The 25,506-nt window shown below is 44.3% G+C and overlaps 1 protein-coding gene across 3 annotated transcripts in view; it reads right to left on the reverse strand.

Moving 5' to 3' along the window:
- Positions 1-742: 742 nt before the first annotated feature.
- The window catches only part of ankfn1b (ankyrin repeat and fibronectin type III domain containing 1b), a 137,741-nt gene continuing 112,977 nt past the window's right edge, over positions 743-25,506 (reverse strand). For all 3 annotated transcript variants that reach the window (XM_079659061.1, XM_079659060.1, XM_079659062.1), the window contains 18 exons: positions 22,403-22,622; positions 21,937-22,144; positions 18,039-18,236; positions 17,047-17,160; positions 16,808-16,905; positions 15,674-15,764; positions 12,843-12,950; positions 10,397-10,496; positions 9,976-10,108; positions 9,594-9,713; positions 8,544-8,759; positions 7,332-7,498; positions 6,486-6,636; positions 4,935-5,103; positions 4,629-4,795; positions 4,303-4,510; positions 2,169-2,884; positions 743-1,598 (listed from right to left, as the gene is read on the reverse strand). In XM_079659061.1, the coding sequence (XP_079515187.1) occupies positions 1,296-1,598; positions 2,169-2,884; positions 4,303-4,510; positions 4,629-4,795; positions 4,935-5,103; positions 6,486-6,636; positions 7,332-7,498; positions 8,544-8,759; positions 9,594-9,713; positions 9,976-10,108; positions 10,397-10,496; positions 12,843-12,950; positions 15,674-15,764; positions 16,808-16,905; positions 17,047-17,160; positions 18,039-18,236; positions 21,937-22,144; positions 22,403-22,622 (3,487 nt within the window). In that variant the 3' untranslated portion in view covers positions 743-1,295. The remainder of the gene's footprint in view (positions 1,599-2,168; positions 2,885-4,302; positions 4,511-4,628; positions 4,796-4,934; positions 5,104-6,485; positions 6,637-7,331; positions 7,499-8,543; positions 8,760-9,593; positions 9,714-9,975; positions 10,109-10,396; positions 10,497-12,842; positions 12,951-15,673; positions 15,765-16,807; positions 16,906-17,046; positions 17,161-18,038; positions 18,237-21,936; positions 22,145-22,402; positions 22,623-25,506) is intronic.

Here is a 25,506-nt window from a genome sequence, read left to right on the forward strand (position 1 = left end):
GTTCAATGTAAACGGTTTTGAATGAGGAGAGGAATTCAAACTTGGCACAGGTTCCCAACACATATCTAAAAAGGATGGTAAGGAGTGTTAAGAGGCCTTATTTATTGTGTTAAGTTAGATTTAGTGTTTTGCCCCAAAAGTGCAATGCCTGCATCAGTGTTTTGGGAATATAAATATACGATATGTTACTCTGCTAACAAACACGGGGCCTCTTAACAACTAGAGTCATCCCTTTTCACAATAGAATCCCTCTGGGAGACGCTGCTCTAGACTGGTGGGCACCGCTTTCTGATGCATCTGGGAATACCACTGAACCAAACACAACGCAAACACTACACTGGTTAACTTTTAGCACAGCGTGAACTACAGTACTTCAGATCAGCACAACTCTGGAAGGCTTACATGCTTTTTTTTCGACCCATCTATTCGAAAAAAAACAAAAAAAGAGTCAAGTATTGCTTTTGTTTTGTCTGGGGTGGAAATCCAAATGAGCTGGTTTAGTGTTAGCTACACTACGACTGAGTCTACTATACAGAGGGCTGCGAGAAGAAGCGCGCCAGGTTTCTGAAACACGTAGCGTCAGCCCTCCTCCTCCTCCTCCTCCTCCTCTCTCACTCTTCATCAAGCTCACTTTTCATTGCTTGGCTGCTTTGCTACCAGACAGTGGCCAAAAGCAGTTGAGTGACAGGCTGACGGGCCAAATCGTTGAAAGCGTTTGCACCGTTTAAGACGCCAGCCCCCCCCTCCCCCCCCCACCCACCCTCTGGTCCGGGTCCAGCGCCCACATCCTGGGGACATGTTGCCAGGCGGCTGCAGGCGACAGCTCTTTGGGAATGACACAATGAGAGAGTTCATAGAAAAATCTGTGTCCGCGTGTGGCTGCAACGATGACGCTGCCCATTTTCTGTTGGCAACGCCTCCATGTGCCGTCTTCAATCGTGCCAGAAGTCAAAGTGACGCTCCATTAATCTCGTCCGCCATCACAATCTTTTTCCCAAATGATCCTTGACAGCGCTGAAACTATTTTCTCTTTGTTCTATTTTGCTATTGTTCATTTGGTGTCCATATGAGGGTCTTTGAAAAAAAGTTCAGACATACAGTACTTCCATAGAAACTTCTCCGATGACAAGCACACAGCAGTAGTATGACATATTATAGCTGCAGTTGTGGATGATTACACCACAGTGGGACAAAATATCGTAGGCCTGTTTGTACAAATGTAACAGTTCCTTCATTTTTATACACATTTATCCCAAGAGAATGTAAAGGTCTTGAGTGTCTCTCTCCTGGAAGTGTCACACTGTAGTGGCCCGGCTTTGTGTGAGCGCTAGTGGTGAATACTCCTTTATACGGACGCACAGTTTTCCCCTCAGCCAGGGGTTCTGCAGCTCCAGGGGACAGAAATCATCCTGAAGCCACTTTTCTCTGTTGTCCACCACCAGCACGAGGCCAAAGTGCTTTATCTGTTCGGGGCTGTAGTACACACACGGCTCCTGTTCCCCCCCGCTGCTGCCGAGCATGCGCCGCGACACCACGTTCATCTCCTGCACCACCAGCTGCACCATCTCCCGCGCCGGCGTCCCTGGAGTCACACAGAGCTGGAACACAGGAAGGAAAGATATCATTCAGCGCTACAGACTACAGCTGGGCTATATCAAGATGATATATTGTATTGTGAAATATATGGTGAGTAGAGGGCATTCATATCGCGCTTTCTTCCTCAAAGCACCTTTACCTATGCAACTCAGCATTCACACCCATTCAGACAGAGGCAGGAGTGCCATACAAGGGGCCATTGCTTAAGGCCCAAGGTCGTCCCATCGTGAGCAACATGGGTAAACTATCTTGCCAAAGGTTTGAACCCCCAACCAACCGATTGGTAAACGGCTACATCACTTTACTGTAAACGAGCTTTTAAAACCAGGAAACTCTTACAATATCCAGAATGTAAGTGGATAACTTGGAAATTGTAAAAGTTTCCTGGTTTTAAAAGCTCGTTTACAGTAAAGTGATGTAATTTTCTGAACCGTTCCAGTCGTCAGTGCGTGAATACTTTGTGAAATAATCAATCTTCAACCCTACAATATCCTAAAGATGCCAAGGTATTTGGTCATGAATATTGATATCTATGATAATCTTCTTATCACCCAGCCCCAACACAAATATACCTTAACACTGGTCTCCTTGGGCAGGCCTGTGTGATACTGCGGGTAAACTTTGAGCGTGGCGTGGCAGCCTTTCCTGAGGGAGGCCGGCGACAGCGAGGAGAGTCTCTGCGTGCCGCTGTCTTGCGATAACGTACGCGCCGGTGGAAGATGTGGGAGGCAGCGCTCAGCCGGGCAACAGCGATCCACAGACGATGGCCGGTGACATCTCCTCTGCGGCGAGGTGGAGGGCGAGGGGCAGGAGCTGTGGTAGGAGTAAGGCTGGTGGGCGGAGGGGAACTCCAGGCTGCTGGTCCTCACACAGAAGGCCTGCCTCTTCTCTGTGATGTGCAGCAGCTCGATCTGCCGGCTGGGCAGGATGAAGTCGCTGTCGAACAGCTCGGGGCCGCCCCTCCGCCTCTCCCCGCCACAACGCCCTCCTCCTCCGCACCGCTCGCCGTCCCTCCCGTGCTGCGGCTCGGAGGCCTGAAGGACGTCTGGAGTGGAGTCTCTCAGAGCCCCACTGCCCCGTCCCCCCCCACCGAGACACCCCCCACCTCCTGAGCTGCTGCCGTCGCTACGCAGGAACCCGCGAGGCTCCAGGGGCGCGGAGGAGGAGAGCGGGGAGGCCGGCAGCAGGTCCAGCTCCCGGGGACTCTGAGCACGGCTGGAGTCGTAATCACTGTCGGTGGTGAGGAAGACCTCGGAGGAGCCCTCTTCATCTGATAGACCAGCAAAATCTGCAGAATGGGAGAATCAATGACTCAGGTTCTAACCCACAGGCCATGAGACTGCTCAACACTTGAGCTCTGTTAAGTGCCCCGATAAACATTCCTGTTTGTTTTTAACCACGATAAACCGTATTTCATTTTGTTTTAATTGACATTATTTAATTTCATATTCTGTTCTTCTACATATCCTATATTATATTGACATGTATATACACTTTTTGCACTACTTTTTATTTTGTATTTTATTATATACACTGAACAAAAATATAAACGCAACACTTTTGTTTTTGCTCCCATTTTTCATGAGATGAACTCAAAGATCTAAAACATTTTCTATATACACAAAATAACCATTTCTCTCAAATATTGTTCACAGATCTGAAAAAATCTGTGATAGTGAGCACTTCTCCTTTGCCCAGATAATCCATCCCACCTCACAGGTGTGGCATACCAAGATGCTGATTAGACAGCATGATTATTGCACAGGTGTGCCTTAGGCTGGCCACAATAAAAGGCCACTCTGAAACGTGCAGTTTTGCTTTATTGGGGGGGTCTGGGGGGGTCCGAAAACCCTAGGGTTAAACCCTAACCCTAACATGTCACCCATTGAGCATGTTTGGGATGCTCTGGATCGGCGTATACGACAGCGTGTTCCAGTTCCTGCCAATATCCAGCAACTTCGCACAGCCTCAGGGTCTGGGGGGGTCTAGGGGGGTCCGAAAACCAGTCAGTATCTGGTGTGACCACGATTTGCCTCACGCAGTGCAACACATCTCCTTCGCATAGAGTTGATCAGGTTGTTGATTGTGGCCTGTGGAATGTTGGTCCACTCCTCTTCAATGGCTGTGCCAAGTTGCTGGATATTGGCAGGAACTGAAACACGCTGTCGTATACGCCGATCCAGAGCATCCCAAACATGCTCAACATGTTAGGGTTTAACCTTAGGGTTTTCGGACCCCCCCAAACCCCCCCAATAAAGCAAAACTGCACGTTTCAGAGTGGCCTTTTATTGTAGCCAGCCTAAGGCACACCTGTGCAATAATCATGCTGTCTAATCAGCATCTTGATATGCCACACCTGTGAGGTGGGATGGATTACCTCGGCAAAGGAGAAGTGCTCACTATCACAGATTTTTTCAGATTTGTGAACAATATTTGAGAGAAATGGTTATTTTGTGTTTATAGAAAATGTTTTAGATCTTTGAGTTCATCTCATGAAAAATGGGAGCAAAAACAAAAGTGTTGCGTTTATATTTTTGTTCAGTGTTGGAGGAGCTCAGGTCAGAAGAATTTAATTGCCATTTCTACACTGTAGCTTCTGTGCATATGACAATACAACCTTTGAATCTGAATAACATCCTATATTAATAACACTATCATATTACCGCACAATTCTAAATGTTTTTGTTGCCAGATGTGGATTCTGACCTGAGTGCTTGTGGCAGGGTTCGGGTGAAGGCATCGGGGAGGGCAGGAAGTCGGCCTGAGAGGAGGTGGAGGGAGGTTTCTCAGGGAGCACTTCCTTGGAGAAGTCAATGATCCAACTTATGGAGATGCCCCCTGTGGGCTGCTTGTAGCGAGCGTACTGCAGAGCATCCATGATCCACCTCGCATCCCGCCACACTTCCTCCATTTCCTGTTCAACAAGACCATAGTAGTTCAGCTCAGTAACAAATATCGATCTCCAAGACAAATATTAGTACATAACAAAAGGTGCAGCTGTGTAAAACGTTTTTAAATTCCAGCTGTGTTACCTGAATGTGTTCCTGGACCTGCTGGTGTTTCTTCTTGGCTGAATGCAGCTCAGTCTCAGAGAAGGCCTCCCTTAGGGCCTGCTGGGACATGAGGGACTCCAGCTCCAGCAACGCCGACACTCTGCAGTACTGGCCGATGAAACTGGGGCAATAAGCATTAAAGTGGACTGTGGGAGAGAAAAGGGAATCCAACAGGAAGAAAAAGGAATGGAAAACGATGTGTCAGTAAATACGGGAGCATATAGATTTGGAAGCAGCAGTTGGTGTCAAATGTCTTATTTCTGCCAAAAAATCTGCTATACTGACCCAGTTCAAAGACCTGGAGGGGCAGGGTGAGGAAGCCGGAGCGGGGGGAGTACGGGTTGTTCTGACCAGGAGCTGTGCACACTTCATCTGAAGGTGGCAGGAGGAGCAGGAAGGACACTTTCTCACCAAACTCCACCACTTCCTGGCTGTAGATACGGAATTCCTGCACCTGCACGCAGACACAAAGGTTGATTGGAATGTGTATGCAACGTCCTATTTCTTTAATATGAACTTGATAAAGATAATTTTGCTGGACCAGGGTATATGCAGGAATCCTGAAGTCAGATGTAATTCCTTTTAAGACTTTTTTAAGACCCTTTCCATACATTTTAAGACCTCATCGCCACTTGGAGTTTTAACCGGTTACCTTGGCGACACACTTTACCTCACATTGACTATATACAGTACTGATTGTTCTTCCTCCTTATCTTCCAACCATTTGGACGCAGACTTGCATTTCCCCATAACGATGTTGTTTAACAACCGGCGTAAACGGACCGTCGCGCGCTATCAAGCAGTGAGCGTGCGATGTCCTGTTCAGATGACGTCAAATCCAACGGGATGCCATAAATAAACTACTCAGAATCACACTACACACCTACGCAATGATTACATTCAGGCAAACTGTAGAATACAACCTCTTTGGACTATTTATATACTTATTGAAAACAAGCTACAAAATGTAATGTAAGGTTTATTAAAATACTTTTTAATTGCCTTAATTTTCGCTAAATTGATTTATCAACTTTTAATACTTTTTAAGACCCCGCGGACAGCTCCCTTTTATGTTTTAAATTGACTTTTAAGGTCATTACAGGTTTTATTTGAAAGATAGAAGTAAAGGAGAAGTCCCTGGTATGGATCACACGCAGAGGCCACCATGAACTACATTGTTTTAGCTTAAGTATCCAGGAAGTAGAACCAGACTCGATTTGAAGAAATACAGCAACTGCATGGTTTGCTGTAATAAGGGGTTATTGCATATCTCTATTACACTGTTGGGCTTTTTTTTAAAGAAGGTCAGGCAGAAAACAATCGTACTGCTAAATCAATGTTTGTTGTTTTTAAAACTATTTTGAAACATCCATCCCTTCTGGAACCAAATATATTGAAGCTCTAGATTTCATCAGTAATCTATGGTACATATATACATATTGATGTTCACATTGATTCAATCTTTTTATGGTACAGCCGTGGCAGTGTGTGAAGTCCTTTCTGCCAGTAGGAACAGTGGGTGGTGAAAGGTTAAAGTCGATCGGACAATGATTGCCATTGTGCTGGAATTCGAACCATGTTCTTTTACAGAAATCATGTAGAATTAGTGGTCTAACCAACTGGCTGGATATCCATTGGGATCATTTTCATGGCTTTGAGTTCCTGCCTCTGTGACTTGGCTGGAAGTAATTCGAGGAGTTAAACTGGTTCCATGAAATCAGACAAAATCGGTTCACACAAAAACACATTTTTAGCATTTGGTAAAGTCTGTGAATCTAACAGCAGAAGATCATTATGTCGTTGGATAAAGATTCCCAGTGTCAGATGGACTCTGACCTGATTGCCTGGGATATTGATGTGTGCCATCAGGTCCTTGATGGCGCTGCGCACGTCCTGTAAGAGGCGATGAGGAGCGCTCTGCTCTTCATTATCCATTTCAACCGCTTCCTCCAGAGAGCTGAGAGCCTGCAGCCACTGCCACTCCTCTCTACACACACACACACACACACACACACACACACACACACACACACACACACACACACACACACACACACACACACACACACACACACACACACACACACACACACACACACACACACACACACACACACACACACACACACACACACACACACACACACACACACACACACACACACACACACACACACACACACACACACACACACACACACACACACACACACACACACACACACACACACACACACGTCTATCAGTCATTGTTTTGCATGTATATTCAGCCATCTGGTCAAAACTCATCCAAAACCCACATTATAGAGATACTTCACCCACAAAATCATCATTTGTATATCAATGACTCAACCCATGTTAGCTTGAATTCTTGAAGACAACTTTGTTTTTCTTGCATGCCTTCATGGTAAATGAACAATCAATAAACAGAGACGTTTAAGTAAATGTGGGCTGCGTTAAACAGCAGCAAAACGTTAACTAATCATCTGTTTACAAACTCTATCACAACTCCTGCAGTGTAATCAAAGTCTCATTGAACCAGTCGTGTGGTTACCACTTCCCAAACACCAGCATTGCCCAATAACTTGACTGTTTGAAACAGTTCCTAACCCTTACGCTGGTTTAGTAATTGACATACACATTTGGAGGATTCCTTAGAATGGCACACAGTATGATCCCCACCTGGACACGTTGCTGTTGTCCCGAATTTTGGTGTGACAGAGGACGTTGGGGAGCTTCTGAGGCACCAGCACTCTGATCTGCTCCACTGAGGTACACAGCTTCAGGTAGCCCAGGTATAATCCGGGGGCCAACACCTTCCTGCTCCGCCTGTGATACGCCAGCTTCTCCTGGGGACAGCAGGTACAGAGCGAGTGAGTGAGAGGATGGTACGATTGTGTGGGGATACAGATTCTAATTGTGGCTCTTTAAATAACCTCACATTCAACTAAATGATGTATTTGTATGCTTTGCTGTTGTTACTGTTTAAAAGGCTTCAGTCTAAAGTTGTTCCGACATGTTTAAAGTGGAAGTCAGCACGGCAGAATAGCCCACCAGCACATTTCTATGTATCTCATCATACAATTTGTTCATAGCTGGCCACAAAACAAATATTTCAGTGAAATGTGGTTTTGCCAGGGGGTGTCTCCACCATTGTTTTCTAACCACAAGGACAAACCAACTCACACTGGAGACAAAACGGCACTGCAACAATGGTATCAAGTTTATCGGGCTACATAGACAAAATCAACTTGTGGTTAGGTTCCAGATTGTGGTTGCTCTGAACAAAACAGCCACAAAGCATTTGTTACAGAACACAAAACAACAACAATTAGACAGATTACCATCAGCCCACAATGCTGAAATTCAAATGTCACTTTCCAATTTCCACTGCCTGAATGAGCAGCTTTTAAAGATAAAGTGACTGAGAGGATTAATGGATTAAAGATTTGACTTTTAATTTATTTGTTGGCAAGCTTATTCAATATGTGTCTTCACAAAGAAGGTGACAAATGGAAAAGGGGAGTCATGATGATTAATCTTTGTCCAAATAAAGAGTGTCTACATAAGCAGCACTCATAATTGGAAGCACATTGTAAATAACAGTCCTATTGTTTTGGCCGTTGTTTACTGGTTCTCCGCGAATGAGAGTTAAACAAACATTAAAGCGATACCAATAGATGAATGTTTTCCAGCGTTTTTGGGACATTTTGTTGTTGACAAAGTGCATTGCACCACGCTGTTTCATCTCGCTAAATCTCCGGGTAACACAAGAATGCAAAGAATGAGCCTGATAGAAACCACAACCGCTGCTGACAAACCCATTCCAGCAGCCTGTCTCCAAAACAAAAGCAGAAAACCAATGGCTGCGCGTCGCTTCCCTGCAGGACTCACATGGAGCGTGATGAGAAGCATGTCCAGAGCGCTGGGCTCCTCGGGGGACGAGATGGACTTGCGTTGGAGCTGGAGTTTGCAGAGCTGCGTCCAGCGAACCCCATCCAGGTTAGGAGAGGAACTCATGTCCTTCAGCAGCACCAGCAGGGCGTTACCATGCTTGTCTTTGATTGGCTCAAAATACACCTGACCGAGGTCCTGGGTTCCCAGCATTCCCTGAGGAAAGACATCAGACAATCTTATATCTTATTTTATTGATCTGACATGCTTCAATAGCAATATTTCTTTTTACGTTGGTCTTTTTTGATTTATTTCTAAATCGTTTAACCTTAATTAGAATTATGGCATTTTTATTGCTATTATCTTTTTATTTGTATTTCTTTTGTACCTATATGTTCGATTCAGTTGTCTTGTGTCTTAACTGTCAGAGAGAAACCCATTATTTATTTTATTTTATTATATTTTTTATTATCATACATTTTACCTCCTTGAACATTTTATATTTTGCTGCATGTAAAGTTCTTAACAAATAATCTGAGTAGATATTTTAATTATAAAAACATAAATAAAATAAACAAAATAAATAAAATAAATAAAATAAATAAAATAAATAAAATAAATAAAATAAATAAATAAAATAAAATAAATAAATAAATAAATAAATAAATAAATAAATAAATAAAATAAATAAAATGAATAAAATAAATAAAATAAATAAAATAAATAAAATAAATAAATAAAATAAATAAAAATAAATAAAATAAATAAAATAAATAAAATAAATAAAATAAATAAAAAATAATAAAATAAATAAAATAAATAAAATAAATAAAATAAATAAAATAAATAATGAAAATAATGAAAATAAAATAATGAAAATAATGAAAATAAAATAATGAAAATAATGAAAATAATTGTATTGCTATTCAGCATTGTTATCCTTTTTTAGAGCATAGGGAGGAAAGGATAGAATGGGTGTAGCCACTATCAACCTTTACAAACCATGGGGTCATATTTTCATTCTAAAACCGTAGCTCTAGTCTGTGGTACCTGTAGTTGTGAGACAGCCTGCAGCATCTTGAGGCGCGTCTGGAGAGTGCAGGAACAAGAAGACTGCGAAGGACTGAGACACTGCTGTAGCCAGGGAATCTCCTCCCATAGATACGATACCTGGAACATGAGATGGACACATACATTGATTATTTTCTAAACTAGTTAAGTATTAGTATTAACAACCAATGGAAAATGTTATCATTGTTAAAATATAGGATTATGAGGGAGAAAGTTACTGGAAACCCATTGTTTTTTTCATCAGTTATACAATGATTGTATAAATGCGTTACAGTGGTCCATCACTTGTTTGAGAAATTGTTAAAGTTGATGTTTTGTGTTCCTTTCTCTATTTCTCTGTCTTTTTGTCTGTTTTTTCTACCTTGGTAAACCAGAGGAAGTCCTGCATGAGGGAGCTGGAGTAGGAGTCTTCCACCTCCACGATAGGAATCTGGTCCTCTGGAGTCACTAGCACATTATCATCTCTGTAGAGTATGGATGTCAGGTACAGACCCCTGAAAAGTAACATAGTACATGTGTTAGTATAAAACATTCATTGTAAAAGTGAGACGTCACATGACTCTTCTTCTTACATTTCAATTACAATGTACCAAACAATTACTGTTATTTTGCCTTGTTGTGTATATTTAACAATCAATAATGAATATAATACCTTCCCACCATAATGAAAAATATATATGTAATTTGACTAATTAAACACTACATTTCAAACAAACACATTAAATACAATTCCTTTGATATTACAAGTCTACAGCATGGAAGTCAATTATTTTCATATCTACCTTTTCAAGCTTTTAACAAATTTGCTGGTAGGTTGGAAGAGGTGGCGCAGGCTTTTGGAAACTGAGTGCTTCCTGCCTTGCTGTGGAGCTTTGCACTGTTCTGCATTGACAAGAAAAGGACAACATTAATCCCAAATCAACAGAATAAATTAGTCAGATTACTTGAATGAGGATTCTGATGCTCTTGCCTTGTCCTTTAAGTCGTGGCACGTGTGAGAAGCTGGGGCATTACTCTGATTGGTTGTCTCATTTTCTTGCTAACACCAATGAATACCTCTGTCCTGACAAACTTTAGAAACATCTCTCCCGGTGACAGGCCGTTACCTAACTGACAACAAACTTGACACGTCCAACAACACGGCCGGAGTGGAATGTTTTTGGACATTTCATGCGCTCCAGTGGCGCGGCACCATTTGACAGTCATGCTGGCTGCCAGCAGCAGACTATGGGCCTTTAGGGAACTACTAGCCCTCCGGTCCCTGAGGGACACTAACTGTGTGTATATGTATGTGTGTGTGTGTTTACCTGCACATACTAAAGCTGCTGGAGCATGGCGAGTATTGAGCTACAGCCATGTGAGTGGAGCCAAGGAGCTGTAGTAATTTGTGTGTGTGTGTGTCTGTGTGTGTCTTAACCCTTTGCCACTCACTGACAGGGAGGTCAGTTAAGTCTGTGGGGACATGTTTATTTTTAGTGGGCCTGGAGGGGGTTGGAGGCGAGAGAGGGAGGTGTGTGTGTATGTATGTGTGTGTTTGTGTGGGCGCCTATTGGTGAGATAACGCGCCTCCCAACTCATTAGAAACCCTGAGTCCCAAACCCTCCACAGATTCCCTCTCCTCCCCTCCCAGGTGATCGTACTCCAGCCCCAGGCCACTTAAAGTCAATAAATCCCCCCATTCAGGACCCGAAAATAACTCATTTTCTCTTCAGGTGCACGAGTCGAGGTGGAGTAACGAGAAAAAACAGCGCCCCTCGACCCCTCTCACCTCCCCAAATTTCTCTTTTACTCGCGAGTCTGTTCGGCTCTGGTCCCGCTGGCCTCAGTCCGTGTTTGACACTGAGTAAGACAGACAAGTAGGGCTGACTGCTGGGGTACCTGTGTTAGTCAAGGCCTCTTTCACAGTTTAATTAATAGTGTTTGGACAAGAGGGAGAATGTGGCGTGGGCCGCGCTGCGATGGGGGGGTGCGTACATGGACATGTGCGAGACAGTCGGCACTGAAAGAGAAAGTGAATATTTGTGTCTGTTTCATGTACATGGGTATCTGTGCGTGCCTGTCTATCTTTATGTGTGTATATGTATGGACAGTAGACAGGGCGACTAGGCGGCTGTGGGGGGGTTGAGGTGGAGGTGGAGGGGGGGGGCAGCAGTAGTCAGTGTTAATTTATGCCCTCTCCCGACTCCAGCCTAGGACTCGTCTCTTACAGGAATAACAAACATGACCCCGGGACACGCCACCTCGGCTACCGTGCCTGAACTCTGGAGCTCAATCAGTCGCCGTCTGAAGAACCAAGAGCCACTCAATACTGACTATTATATTGCGTTTCGCCTTATTGCAAATACGGTCTGGCCACAGTGGACAATAGTAAGTGGGCGAGTGTGTTTGGGCGTGTGGGATTGCTAGAAAAAAAGAGAGACATCTTGCTCAACGCTAAATGCAGTTTGCCGTCATGTAAAAGAGTCAGTGTGGACAGGTTCTGACACTTATGGGAGCAGCTTACAGCCTGCAGTGTTTGGGGATATAAACAGCCTGAGTGTGAGAGAAGCTGCATTTTGTCACAGAGAGAGAGGTATTCAGAAGGAGGAAGGGCTGAGTCATGGAAAGATGTAAAAGTAGGGGGGTGTGGGGTCGGTTGAGACAGAGGGGAGGGTATTATTTTTGAGGTGGCATGCCGTCTTAGGGTGAATGGCCCCCCAAAGTACTTGTCGTGCCTGAGATTGTAAAGTGTCTGTCAAGGTGAGATGAAACCCAGAAATTGGTGAGACGGGTTACACCTGCACGTTCAACCGTCCATTGCTCACCTTCGTGTTTGTTTACACCGAGAATATTTATGAAACCTGAACTAGACGGTTGCTTAAAGTTCAGATGTGTTTGTTTAAAAGCTGACGGACGTACTGAAAAGGACAGACGCGCAGTTTAATGTCAGAAGCTCGGCGCAATTTCACTTCTGCTACTTTAATTCAACCGACACCAGAAATAAAATCTGATCTTAATGTTGCGTAGTTTCAAGTGTACGTTCAAGAATGTAATTCCAAAGTTAAACCAGTTTTAAACGTCTGGTTTAACATGTGCTCATATGTAGAGTACATCAAGTCACTATCACTACCAGGTTTGAGGCTTTGGGTTTCACCAGAGGTCAGCTATGCAAACCGTTAAAGCGCTCAGATTACAGTTCAGTCTTTTAGCTAAACACGCCCACCAAATCGATCAAAAAGTTGTTGATACCATGGCAGACACAGTGGCGGTGGGCTTCTTTTATCTGTCCCAGTAGCTGGTCAAGTGCCTCCTTCTGGCCTCTCTGACGGGGAGCGCGGCCATCGATATCCCTCCAACCTGCAGGCAGAGATAAGAAGCCATGTTAGAATATGACCATGCAATGTTTGTGTGTCATAGCGCTGATTTGGAATCTCTATGCAGGTCCCTTAAACTGAACTTTGTTTTAATGATGGAAAAACAGAGTTGTTTAAAAGAAAAAGGTCCAAGACGAAACTTTTATTAAATATACTAGTGGTATAGCTCTATGGACGGCATCCACCACTTTGATCCAGACTGAAATACTGCTTCTCAACAATTATTGGATGAATCGTTACTTGCCCACAGGGCATGAATCATTCTGACTTGAATTTATTATCCTGTCGTCATGAAATGTCAACTATTGGATAGAGTGAAATAAAAATATGGCACAAACACTCAAGTTCCCCTTCTGTTGAATGGTAAACACTTTGTTTATCCCCTAACTTTCCATGTAGCGCTGTTATCTAGTCAAATATTATGTTTGCCCAATTTATGGATAACTGCTAAACATCAGCGTGTTACATTCTCATTCTGTTAGCATATTAGGATGCTAATTTTAGCCTTCAGGTCAAAGCTTGCCTTCATTTGATTCAAAGATAAACCTGACCTATGAACAAAAATATAGCACCCAACATTGATGACTGGCAGTAGTCTTGTAAGATTTGTAATATCAACAGGCTGATACTGGGAAGGCATACACACAGTGCTCAGAGTAGAAACATGTGAACCAGTAGCTATGAACTATGTAGCAATACCTTTGGTTAGATGTGAATGAACTGGACTCAAACCAATACTTTGACCAATGTATGTGCATACAGTGCTGACAAATACATCAGTGGGACTCTTTGTGAGGCTAGTCTGGGGATTTAGAGGGAGTTTAATCATAAATCTGCTTGGGACCCCAACAAATTTCAGGCAGACCCCGTTCCCCAGGCTGCCAATAGTAAGAGTGTGAGGTGTGTGAGATGGCCTGCTTCTCAAACAGGTCTTGTGTGTGTATTATAGGAACCAGCACCCACCCCAGTGTGAGAAAGCTGTGGTTGGCTGAAAGACACACCTCCTGAGCACTACTGCTTCTGGCTGCCTGCACATATTTGGGCTCAGAACAGGCTGTATACACACACACACACACACACACACACACACACACACACACACACACACACACACACACACACACACACACACACACACACACACACACACACACACACACACACACACAATACTCTGAATGTACCTGTGCTATTGTGATACAAACTTTATCTCTGACTTTCTTTTATTAATCTTTGTTTTTATTTCTGTGTGTTTCGTCACACACCCCCCCCCCACACCCACCCACCCACCCACCCACACACACACCCACACCCACACACACACACACACACACACACACACACACACACACACACACACACACACACACACACACACACACACACACACACACACACACACACTTCCCCTTCCCTCCTTATAGATGACGATCAATGCAGAAAACGATCCTTCTGCCTAAAGTGTCAGTAAGCCAGCATCCCAGCTTGCTCACTGGATGATGTGTCAGCGATAACCCACCCCCCTGCCACCATCAACCACCACCCACCCCCCATCCCCCCCCTCCACAACTCCCTCTCCTGGAGCCCCCCGGAGGGCGCGTGGGGCTGAAACACGGTGAGCTCTATTCCCGGAAAGGTGCCTGTCCCGACAGTACAAGCGGGCCCTTTAATGGGCGTCCACGGCCCGGTATAAGGCCCCCACTGTTGGGGCCGCGCCGCGTGCTACAGCACAGACATGCAAATATTTCCAGTGGTAGGCCCAAATGGAAAACACAAACACGCAACATCGAAATTAGCTCTGAGAGAGGGAGGGAGGTGGACAGTGCAGAAAAAAAGAGAGGGAAAGCCCAGTCTCCTAAAATGAAGACGCACACACACACTTGCTGAATAACACGGTGCGCTGATGAGAACAAACATGTTCATGTGTTCCCCAGATGTGCTCCGAGCGTGCCAACACACCCACACGCACAGCACCTATGTTCACTCTCTTACAGTAGGTGCACAGAGTTCTGCACACAAATCATCTCGTGGTTCAATAGACTGAATACACTGATTTCCTTTATTTTCATTATATACTATTGGGCAAGACATACATTTATACAACTAAACATTTAAGAGTCCTCAATGTGTCCTTAGCTAATTAGAAAAAACAGATAGATAGATAGCTAGATAAAGACAGAAAGGAAGAAAGAGGGTCCTTGCAGCTCTGGTGAGTCAACACCTCAGCTGTTGCTGCACATGACTTCACGGTTAACTTCTTGGCTGAACTCGTGCAGCGTCTTCTGCCAGCCGGCCCCAAACGCCATCCTGAGGCTATGGTTACACACTCTGACGTCCACAGAGGGCATCCCAAAACCCACTCAGCCCGCTGGTCCTGGAGGGTCCAGCTGTCACCCCCCCCCACCTCCTCCCCAATGATGTCAAAGCAACGTGGGAATGACGTTAGAAGTACCGAATCGATTGATGTTGAACTGATGCAAAGTCCCCTTGATGTGTGGGAAAGCTATGGTGTCATCGTGCAGGACACACACACACATCTTGCGGCTAAGTCCTGTGTGAAAACCACTTTTGGTGTTAATTCAGTGACGCCAGCCAAAAGCCTTCAGGGCACTTGTTCCATGCTTTTATTAAATGGAAGTTTTAAGTTTTGCCTTGTGAGACGTGTACATGAACACACACATATTGGTGCACACAGTGGAGACTTACTGGAAGGTGCAGCGCAGGACGGGGTGGAGACTTGTGGAGGCCCCCAACCCTTCATGTTGTAGGCTGACACCTGGACATAGTAATAGGTCCCCTGTAAGGACAAGACACATGACAGTTAAGGCACCATATACATATGTATGTGTGTGCATCTGTTTGTCTCTTGCTAGGTCACTGTCTGTCTTCTTTTCGGTGTGTGTGTGTGTGTGTGTGTGTGTGTGTGTGTGTGTGTGTGTGTGTGTGTGTGTGTGTGTGTGTGTGTGTGTGTGTGTGTGTGTGTGTGTGTCTATCTGGAAGCTGTGTCTGTCTCCGTGCCCAGTGTGCAGACAGCAGGCCTCTGTCTCTCCTTTCTCAGCCAGATCAATCAAATCAGCCGCCGACACTTCCTGACCTCGCCTTGACCCCTGTCATGTGACAGGAGTGAGCTTTGGCTGGCAGCAGGGGTCTTAAAGGGGGGGGACGGACGGACCGGTTTCTCTCACAATAACAAACAACCAGTGGAGCGTCCAATTGTCTACATGCCCGCTTAAAAATGCCAAACATAAATCAGGTGGCAGGCTACCAAGCTGCTCTTTCCATCATTTCAGAGGCGGTTTTGCAACTGTTGCGTTTGAATGGTCAGCAGCCAGGACTTTGAACAAATAACAAATAAACTGTGTTTTCCAATTGTTTCTTTTTATGCAGGACCATAAGTCTTTCACCCCCCCCCCCCCATCATCATTTGGGATTGGTGGTGACTGGAGTTTGATGTATGTAATAAAAGAAGAGTCACTTGGGAGAAACTTTCAAATGTCACCAAGGCCAACATGTAAATAATATCAGGGGAAGAATAGCTACTAAATGTTCTATCGGTCAGCACTAACAGCTGGAGAAGCTGGACCTCAGTGGTTCTTTGTGTTGTCCAGATAATGTATGATTGTATCCTTTTTATCAGGCAGTTCCCATTGACTGAGGTGGGAGCAGAGGGAATAGGTTCATGTGAAAATGGTGTAGTCGGCAAGGAAGATACATGTATACGAGTTCAAAACAAGCCTTGAATGTATTACGCAGCAGCCTTTGAACGCAGCAGATATTAGACAATACATGAGGTTATTCTAACCCTTTCATCGCCAAGACAACAATTCTGGCAGAACTTACAGAAGTGAGTCCAGTGATGTTGCCCTGCAGCAGAGTGGTGTCCTCAACAAGCATCTCACCCAGCAAAGGACTCAATGAAGGAGCACTGCTCCAGATCACTGCAAATGCACACAAACACACCAATAAATAAGAAAAGACACATATTAAAGATTTCAGAAATGCTTGTGACTCTCTAGTGACACTTTGAGATGTAAGTAGTTAGCTCTAAATGAAGCAGTGGCTCAGGCACGGTGGCTGACCTTTGTACTTGGTAACCACAGCAGAGTTGACACAGAGAGGCTCCTGGAAGTCCAACCGTAGACTGGTGCTGCTGCTGACAGACAGGCGGACTGCACAGGGTGCGTCTGGAGGGTCTGGGCACACAGACAGAAAGATGGCAAGTTAATAAACAACTTAGATCCTTTAATGTGTATAATGGTGCAAGTCTATATAATTGGGAGCTAACTTTAATAAAAGCGCTAGGTCTTCCCGCTCTGTTGCACAATACACTGTTCCTTCATAATGTTTAAAAAGTCAAGTAGAGTGAGCTTGTGAAATTGAAGCAATTTACATTCAGTTATGGAATATGTGATCTATCATCTTCACAAATGAATGTTCACCCAGGCCAACCTGAGGAGCAAGGGTGTCAGCGATGAATGATTTTCATCCAAGTCCACACAACAACTGACAAGGGTTTGATTTTGTTTGCATCAAAGTGCAGATTGGTTTTAGTGGAAGGGAGGAGTGTGTGTGCGTGTGAGCGAGACTGCTTTCGGGGGTGGCTGTCTACTGCCACTAAGCGTGTCATGAAAGTCCTATAAAAAATTAAAGCAGGAATACAGGCGTGTTATGTTTGCACACACACACACACACACACACACACACACACACACACACACACACACACACACACACACACACACACACACACACACACACACACACACACACACACACACACACACACACACACACACACACACACACACACACACACACACACACACACACACACACACACACACACACACACACACACACACACACACACACACACACACACACACACACACACACACACACACACACACACACACACACACACGGCTTTCCAGCGTGGAAGCCATTAACTCGGCCCAGACAGAGTGCAAGCAGAAAAAAAGGGGGCAAAAATTCAAACCCAAGACGACTGCTCGTATGATCTGAGCGGCAGTTTTGCTCTCAACTGTTCAACCATAAAAAAAAGCCTTACCAGCATGCTCGAAGCCCGTCTGCATGCGTCTGAAGAGCCGGAGCCTCCATTCCCAGGCCTTCAGCTGCCTCTCGCGGTCGGACCCCTCCCGCTCACAAGGACCCTCGCTCCGGACCTGAGCCTGGAGCTCCGACACCCGCTGCTCAGCCTCCTGCACCAACGTCACCAAATGCACAGATCTGCCCTCCAGACTCACAACTAGGCATAGAGAGACAGGAGGAGAGAGAAGTGAATGCGTGCATACTGTGTTAAAAGAAGAAGTAAAGTCGGCACTCCATTATTTCAGAACCACTTTGACACCCAGAAACATTCTTTCATATTCACACATAAAAAAAACAGTTGGTTAAAAAAGCTCAAAGCTGAGCAATGCTCCACTATAAATGTTAAATGGGCTGTTTTTCCAAACCAAGATTCAAAGAGAAAATGGAAAATACTGTGAACCGACGATTCTTTTTCAAGTATCACTACAATAATGTGGAATTTTTCAGCAACAACACATGTGTTCTTGTAAAAATGATTTACCCAGCTAAATTAGAAGTTGAAATCGTGATGGTTTCAATTTATCAAGTGCAGTGGCCTTGAAAAAGTGGCTCACAAAAAGCAAGTGAAATTGCTTTAGCAGGGATTCTATTTAATGCCTTTGTTTGCCAAAATGCTGTGGCAGATTCCTCCATAAACTTCATTTAACTAAGCAGACCCTCTTTAGAGATGACATCACATAGAAAATGACACAGAAAATGGGGCAATGAAAGTGAGAGGGGCAAGAGAGGGAGGAGTATTCTTCGTTTGCGGTCACAAGGGAACACAAAATGGTGGGAGCGTGCATGGGCATCATTTTAAACTGCCATTGTAAAAGTATTTTCCTGCTAAACCTGTGGAAAAAACAGTTTAACTCATCTATTTATATCATATACTGCAGCCTCACGCAGCCTGCATGAGAGAAATGTGTTTCTGTGAGAGGGAGGGGTGTTACTAATATGTGAACAATGATGTTTACTTCAGCAAAAAAAACGATTTATAGTAGATGCGATTCAGCACCCAATTAAAATATTCAAACCATGACCGTGCTGGTGATGGATTAAAAATGATCAAAGACTGCAATACCAACATGGACAGCGCACTTTTAAAGAGGCCAAACTGTGCTTTTTTTTTTTGGACGGGGGGGGGGGGAGTTCCCTTTCCTGTAGTGGGTTATATAGGAGTTTGTGCATGTAAATGGTCTGAATGGCTAAAATCCCTGTGAGTTTCTCTCCCACACCCCCCCCCCCCTGCCTATAACGCCTCTATTAGACTCCTTTGTTTACTTTCAGAACCTAGTGACATCACTATGTAACACTTGCGCTTCTATTGGCTAGCGTTCCAACACATTGAACTTTATGAGCTAAGGGGCGGGACAACTCTAAGCGGTTGACCAATCACAACAGAGCCAGCCAACTAACCAATCAGAGCAGACTGGGCTCTGGTTTCAGACAGAGGGTGAAAAGAGGTGCTGCAGCACAGGCAGTATGAGAAAAATAAAGAGCTTTTTGAACATTAAAGCATGGAGACATGTCACAGTAGAGACACTACATACAAATGTGAACCTGAAAATGAGCAGAATAGGGCCCCTTTAAATAAAAGTATAGAACAGGTAACATAAAGCTGTTAAGGTTAAAAAGGACAGTAGTATACTGTTCTTCTTCTTTGGTGGCTGGTCATTCTGGGAGTGTTTGGGACTGGTGTGTGTCCGTGTTTAGTCTGTGTGGTCTGTGTTTGTTCATTGTAGATTCCACTGTTGAGCGTTAGATTCCACTGTTGACAGTAAGTTTAAAGCTCCGTGTCAAAATGTCCATCTGGGTGTTTAATTCTGCGGCTCTGTCGGTGTCTCCTCAGCGACTGAGAGCTTCTCTTTGAATCCCAGCGTCTCTTCTGGGTGCCAGTTTTGTTGTTCTCTTCAGCCACTTGTGTGTTAGAGGCCATTTGTCACTTTTAAAACAGGTAATGCGAGGGGTCGGGGGGTTAGAGTTAGGGCTTAAGTTAGGATCACTACCGAGGTTCCTTGGACTTGTCCTAGATGGATGGAAACAACTGCTAAAGGGAGATTTTGATTTACATTTCCAGCCTTTCCAGGGTTAGAAACTGGTCCAGATGCTGTCACAAGTGTGTATGTGTGTCTTGATTTGTCCTTATTTCACATAAGGCGGATTAAAGGGTCCTTTGTCCTATTAAACGCCACCAAGATTTATAATGTGAATATGACTTAGTTTGATTGTCTTTGTGTGCCTATGTCTCTCTGGTAACCACACACTCAAGTCAATCAATAAGCATCAGATTCAATATCAGTCAAAGCTCAAGGAAAAGTCTTTGATGTCGATTCTCCTCAGATGGAGTTTGATTATAAAAATAGAGGCATTTACTTTCCTTTAATGCTGTCGTTGTATTTCTTTCTTTAAGTCCTCTGTGTACACACACAGACACACACACACACACACACACACACACACACACACACACACACACACACACACACACACACACACACACACACACACACACACACACACACACACACACACACACACACACACACACACACACACACACACACATACACACACACACACACACACACACACACACACACATCTCACACTCTCTTACGAGTTATTCGAGTTCTTGCGAGAGCGCACAATCAAAGAGCAAACCTCAGTAAACATCACTTTCCATTCAAGTGTTTTCATTTTATGATACCTTTATAAGACGTCTGGCTCATATGTGTGTGTGTGTGTGTGTGTGTGTGTGTGTGTGTGTGTGTGTGTGTGTGTGTGTGTGTGTGTGTGTGTGTGTGTGTGTGTGTGTGTGTGTGCGCACAAGTACAAACACAAACAGCCTGGGAGCCTTACTGGCGAGTTCTAATCATTAACAGAGGAAGGCTCAGCAGATCACAGACAGCGAAAAGTGCTTACGAAGATGACTAATATTGCATCATGATTACCAGCCCTTCATCTCACGTTTAATATGTTTTCACTGCCAGTGCAAAACAGAGAGTGTGTGTGAGTTGGACAACACTTTGTGGATGAATGTGATACTGGTGGTGTGCATTATAAAAATGGTGCTTTGTGCAACACCTACGGTATCTTTGGCGTTGACAGTGTTAACTCCCATCATATGGCTGTTGAAGCCCAAAGAACACTCCGTCTTGGTATCAGTTCTGAGATTGAAATCTACACTGGAAAATCATGATAACAGGTAGTGTCGGCTATCACTCACGTCATAACTTTCAAAGAATAAAAGCTAGGATTGGTAGAGGTCAACTACCTGGCTTTTTCCACATATCACACACGATTTTTTATTGGCGCAATCATCGGGAAAAACAACCTGCTTGGAGCTCAAAGCCAAGGGAGCATTTGCTAAGCTATGAATCACCTGTGGGCCAGCCAAACTGTCACATTTTACAAGAAAAAATATGATTGAATACAAGAGACTGAATACACGAGAGGAAAATTGCTCCTCTTTGTATAAAGACGTTGTGGTAACCCTATCGTAGATACTTTCTCCAGAAGGACGATGAATTGAGCTACTACAATACATTTCATGTGATCCTTATCTGTGGGGCTGCACTTGGCTTAATAGTAGCTTTGGCAACTTTTCATAACCTCCCTTTGAACACAGTCCAGCTCGTGGGTGTGCTTTGCTGTAAAATGAAAACAAATAGCTGAACACAACTGCCATTACAGTGAGCATAATAGCAAAGTGTGTGTATCTTTTCTAGATGCTTAAATACCAGATAGGATGCAAGAAGTGTTCAAAGTATTCTTCCAACCATGAGCACAGAATCTACCCTAGAGACTGTCCAATGGAAAATCGTTTTGATTGATTGTTTAGTGTTAAAGTTATTATGTTTTGTTCCTCTACTCACAGTGGGGGCTCTCCTTGGCACCAGCTCGCAGTAGCAGCTTTGCCATGGGCACATTGTTGGTCATGATAGCGATATCGAGGGGCAGGAGACCCTCGCTGTTTGGGGTGTTGTGGTCCAGCTCCTCCAGACTGTACTGGGACAGAAGCAGCTGAACCAAGTCCATCTCCTGGTGCTCCACCGCCTCGAACAACGCTTCATTACTCTGGAACTGAGATACAAAGCAAGTGAAAAGAAATGGAATAGCGTTAAAAGCTTACGTTTTGATACGTCGGGCATGTCAGCTTGTATCTATGGAGAGGTCAACAAACAGAACGTTTCGAAATATTTTTTCTGTCTACATTGACAACGAGTGGGTGTATGATGTCACTACCTTAGGTTCTCTTACTAACCAAGTCTATATGTTTTCCCTGACTATTTTTAGACTACATTAATCCCGAGTTTATTTTTTTTCCCTTGTGTCTCTTACTATGGTGGTTTTGCGCAGCCTCTCTTTGTCTCCTCCCCGTCCCGACACCACACTGTCCTCCAGGGCAGGGGGGTTGGTGCCCACACGGAACTTTCCAGACAAGTTGCGGTACAGTCGTCGAGCCGCGTTTGGCGAGGACAGGCTGCCCGACTTGCGGGTCGAGGCCGGCTGGTGGCCCTGGTCCCCCCTCATGGGCTGCGTCATGTTGGGAGAGTCAGCCCTGAAGGAGAGATGGGAGGGTAGGAGACATGAGGGATACTGTTGGTCATAAAAAAGCGGACTATGACATTTTAAACCGTACATGACCATGTGAAGCTTGATGAATTCTTGAATCCACAGAGTTAACATATTTAGAGAATAGCACTCCACTCTTCACACTCAAGTTCAGAAAAAGCCGGTCCTCTTTCCGTCTTTATAGCTTTCCAGTTTATCTCCATAAAACAAACACTGACTTGCCTATTTTAATTAAATGTTGCTAATGAAACCTACTCAAATAATTGATGCTGTATATTGATGGAGGGATAAAAGAAAGGGACATGAAAGGAAGGAAGGCCAGCTGCTTGGTTGACTCACTTCGAGCTAATTCTGGTCTGGAAATCAATGCTAATCCATCCAATAACATCAAAGGGTCATCATTTATACTCAACAGGAAACCCTTTAAGATTCTGGTTCTTGAAAAACATCACTAAAACATGTGTGATGAATCTCGGGATGAATGTGTCAATACAGTTTGAAGAAGGCATCAGGGCCTCACAGGACTCACATGGTACTATATATCAGTTATGCATATCAATGAATGAAACATAATCAACGCCAAGTGTTCAACTAGCATTTTGGATTGGGACAACTTAAAGCTAAGTAATGCAACACCAACCTATGACCCCCTTTCACAGGTACATACATTAAAAGGTCAAGGTTAGAGTTAGTTACTTGATTTACTTTTTTGCTTTTGTGGGGTTAACCCTAACCCTAAAGAGATGTCTTCAACCCCCTGGAAAAACACCTTTTTGAGAACTGATCTATGGCATTGTGATAAACTACACTGATCCCCCAGATGACCATCACGTTGGCATTATCAGTTCCCAGTAACAGTAAGCTGGGGCTGCTCTGTAACGTCAAGTCTTTCTGATTGGTTTCAAAGGGACAGCATCTCTTGCCACTGGTGTCTTGGCATGAATGGTATGACGACTATGCTGGGCCTCTCCATTCTGCCATGGGAACTATGTAGATCACCGTGTTTTTCTAGGGGGAGTCTGGTACGTGGCGTTCACACACACTCGACTGCTGAAGGAAATGTCAGCAGGACTCTCCAGGCGATGGGGACAGACTCCTTGACGGGTCTCACCAAACAGAAGCAGAGAGATAAATGAATTCCTCAAGGACGCACTTTCAACACCTTTCCCTCCTTCTGATACTCTCCAAGCATCTTCTGAACTTGTTTCAGTTCTTATCATTTCTTTGCCTCTCCTTCTCGGTTCTGTTCTTTCTTCTTTATCTAGGCCTTTTGCTCTTTCCTCTTATCTCCTGATTGCCTCTCATTTCCCTCCCATCAACAAAACATTTTCTGCCTCCTTCCCTCACTCCCTTAAGCTTCTGTTCTTGCCTTGATTTTCTCTGATTCATCTTTTCATTGCAGTATGAATATAATCAAAGAATCTTTCAGGACATGCTGTACAGTTATTCCACTCGAAACATCCACACTCAATTCGATAACATTTCTTGAAAGTAAAACGGTTCAGATGTGAACTGAGAGTAATTAGCTAATGAGTTATATATCAATTTTGAGACATGTTTTTAAAAGAATGAGGAATTGATTATAACCATATTTAATTTGAAAGGGAGCAGCTACTTATTTTGGCCTTTTTCAACATAATAAATTAAAATACTTCTCATTAAAAGACCATAGACCGAAGCCCTGCAGCAGTCAACATGTTTGTCTTGAGCCACGTGTCCTTGAGAAATGCTTGCTTATTATCAGTCACTCTGGAAAACATCATCAGTTAAATACCGCAAAAGTAAATGTTGTTCTTAAAGTGCAATGGTTTGAAAAGGGGCAGGGAGAAGTTGAGGAAAGTAAATAAAGTTTGAGTTACGTTGGTCCATCATGCCATATGCCAAGAAGTATCACACGGGCCAAGAACAGATTTGTCAAGGTGAGAACATCTGTAGGAAAAATGTTATTTATACTCCCGCTCCGCTATGGACGTGTGAGCCCACATGAGCATACAGACACACACACACACACACACACACACACACACACACACACACACACACACACACACACACACACACACACACACACACACACACACACACACACACACACACACACACACACACACACACACACACACACACACACACACACACACACACACACACACACACACACACACACACACACACACACACACACACACACACACACACACACACACACACACACACACACACACACACAAGCCCCCACCCGGACACATGCAGATTGTACAACAGCTGACGGCGGCCCACATAGTAGACTTTAAAGCAGCTTGAAGCCCCCGCAACAAGCCCTTTTTCACAGGCCGATACACCTAAAATACCCCCGATCCCCGTCCCTTCCCGCTCCGTCCCATCCATCTCCACTCCATCCCGTAATAGAGGCCTTATTTTAGACATCCTCGTGTTCCCGGCTGGGCCTAACCTATTCCAGGGTTCCAGATAAAGCGCGGCAGGTATTTGGAATAATTTTTCCATGGGCCTGGCCCGGAAGATAAAACAAGAGATATATTTGTAATGCGTGTGCCGGTATCCCATTTCAAAGAGAAAGCCCATTGGAATCCGGCCCCGGGCTTATTGTTATTTCCCTGAGATGGAACAGACAACTTTTTTTCTGTCGGCAGCACGGTGCCCCATCACTCTCTGACGACATTAGGGAGAGTATAACACGGTGTGAGTGACTGTGTGCAGATCTGTGTGTATTTTCAAAGCTTCCTACACGTGAGATTGGGATGTCATTTCCCAATGACATGCCCCCTACTACTGCGGGGAAAGATGAAAGGCAATCATGATACAAAAAGAAAAGAGGACAATTTTATTAATTGTCAATTCTCAGAAAGAGA

Source organism: Notothenia rossii (genome assembly GCF_949606895.1).
Source record: "Notothenia rossii genome assembly, chromosome: 11".
Classification (NCBI taxonomy): Eukaryota; Metazoa; Chordata; class Actinopteri; order Perciformes; family Nototheniidae; genus Notothenia; species Notothenia rossii.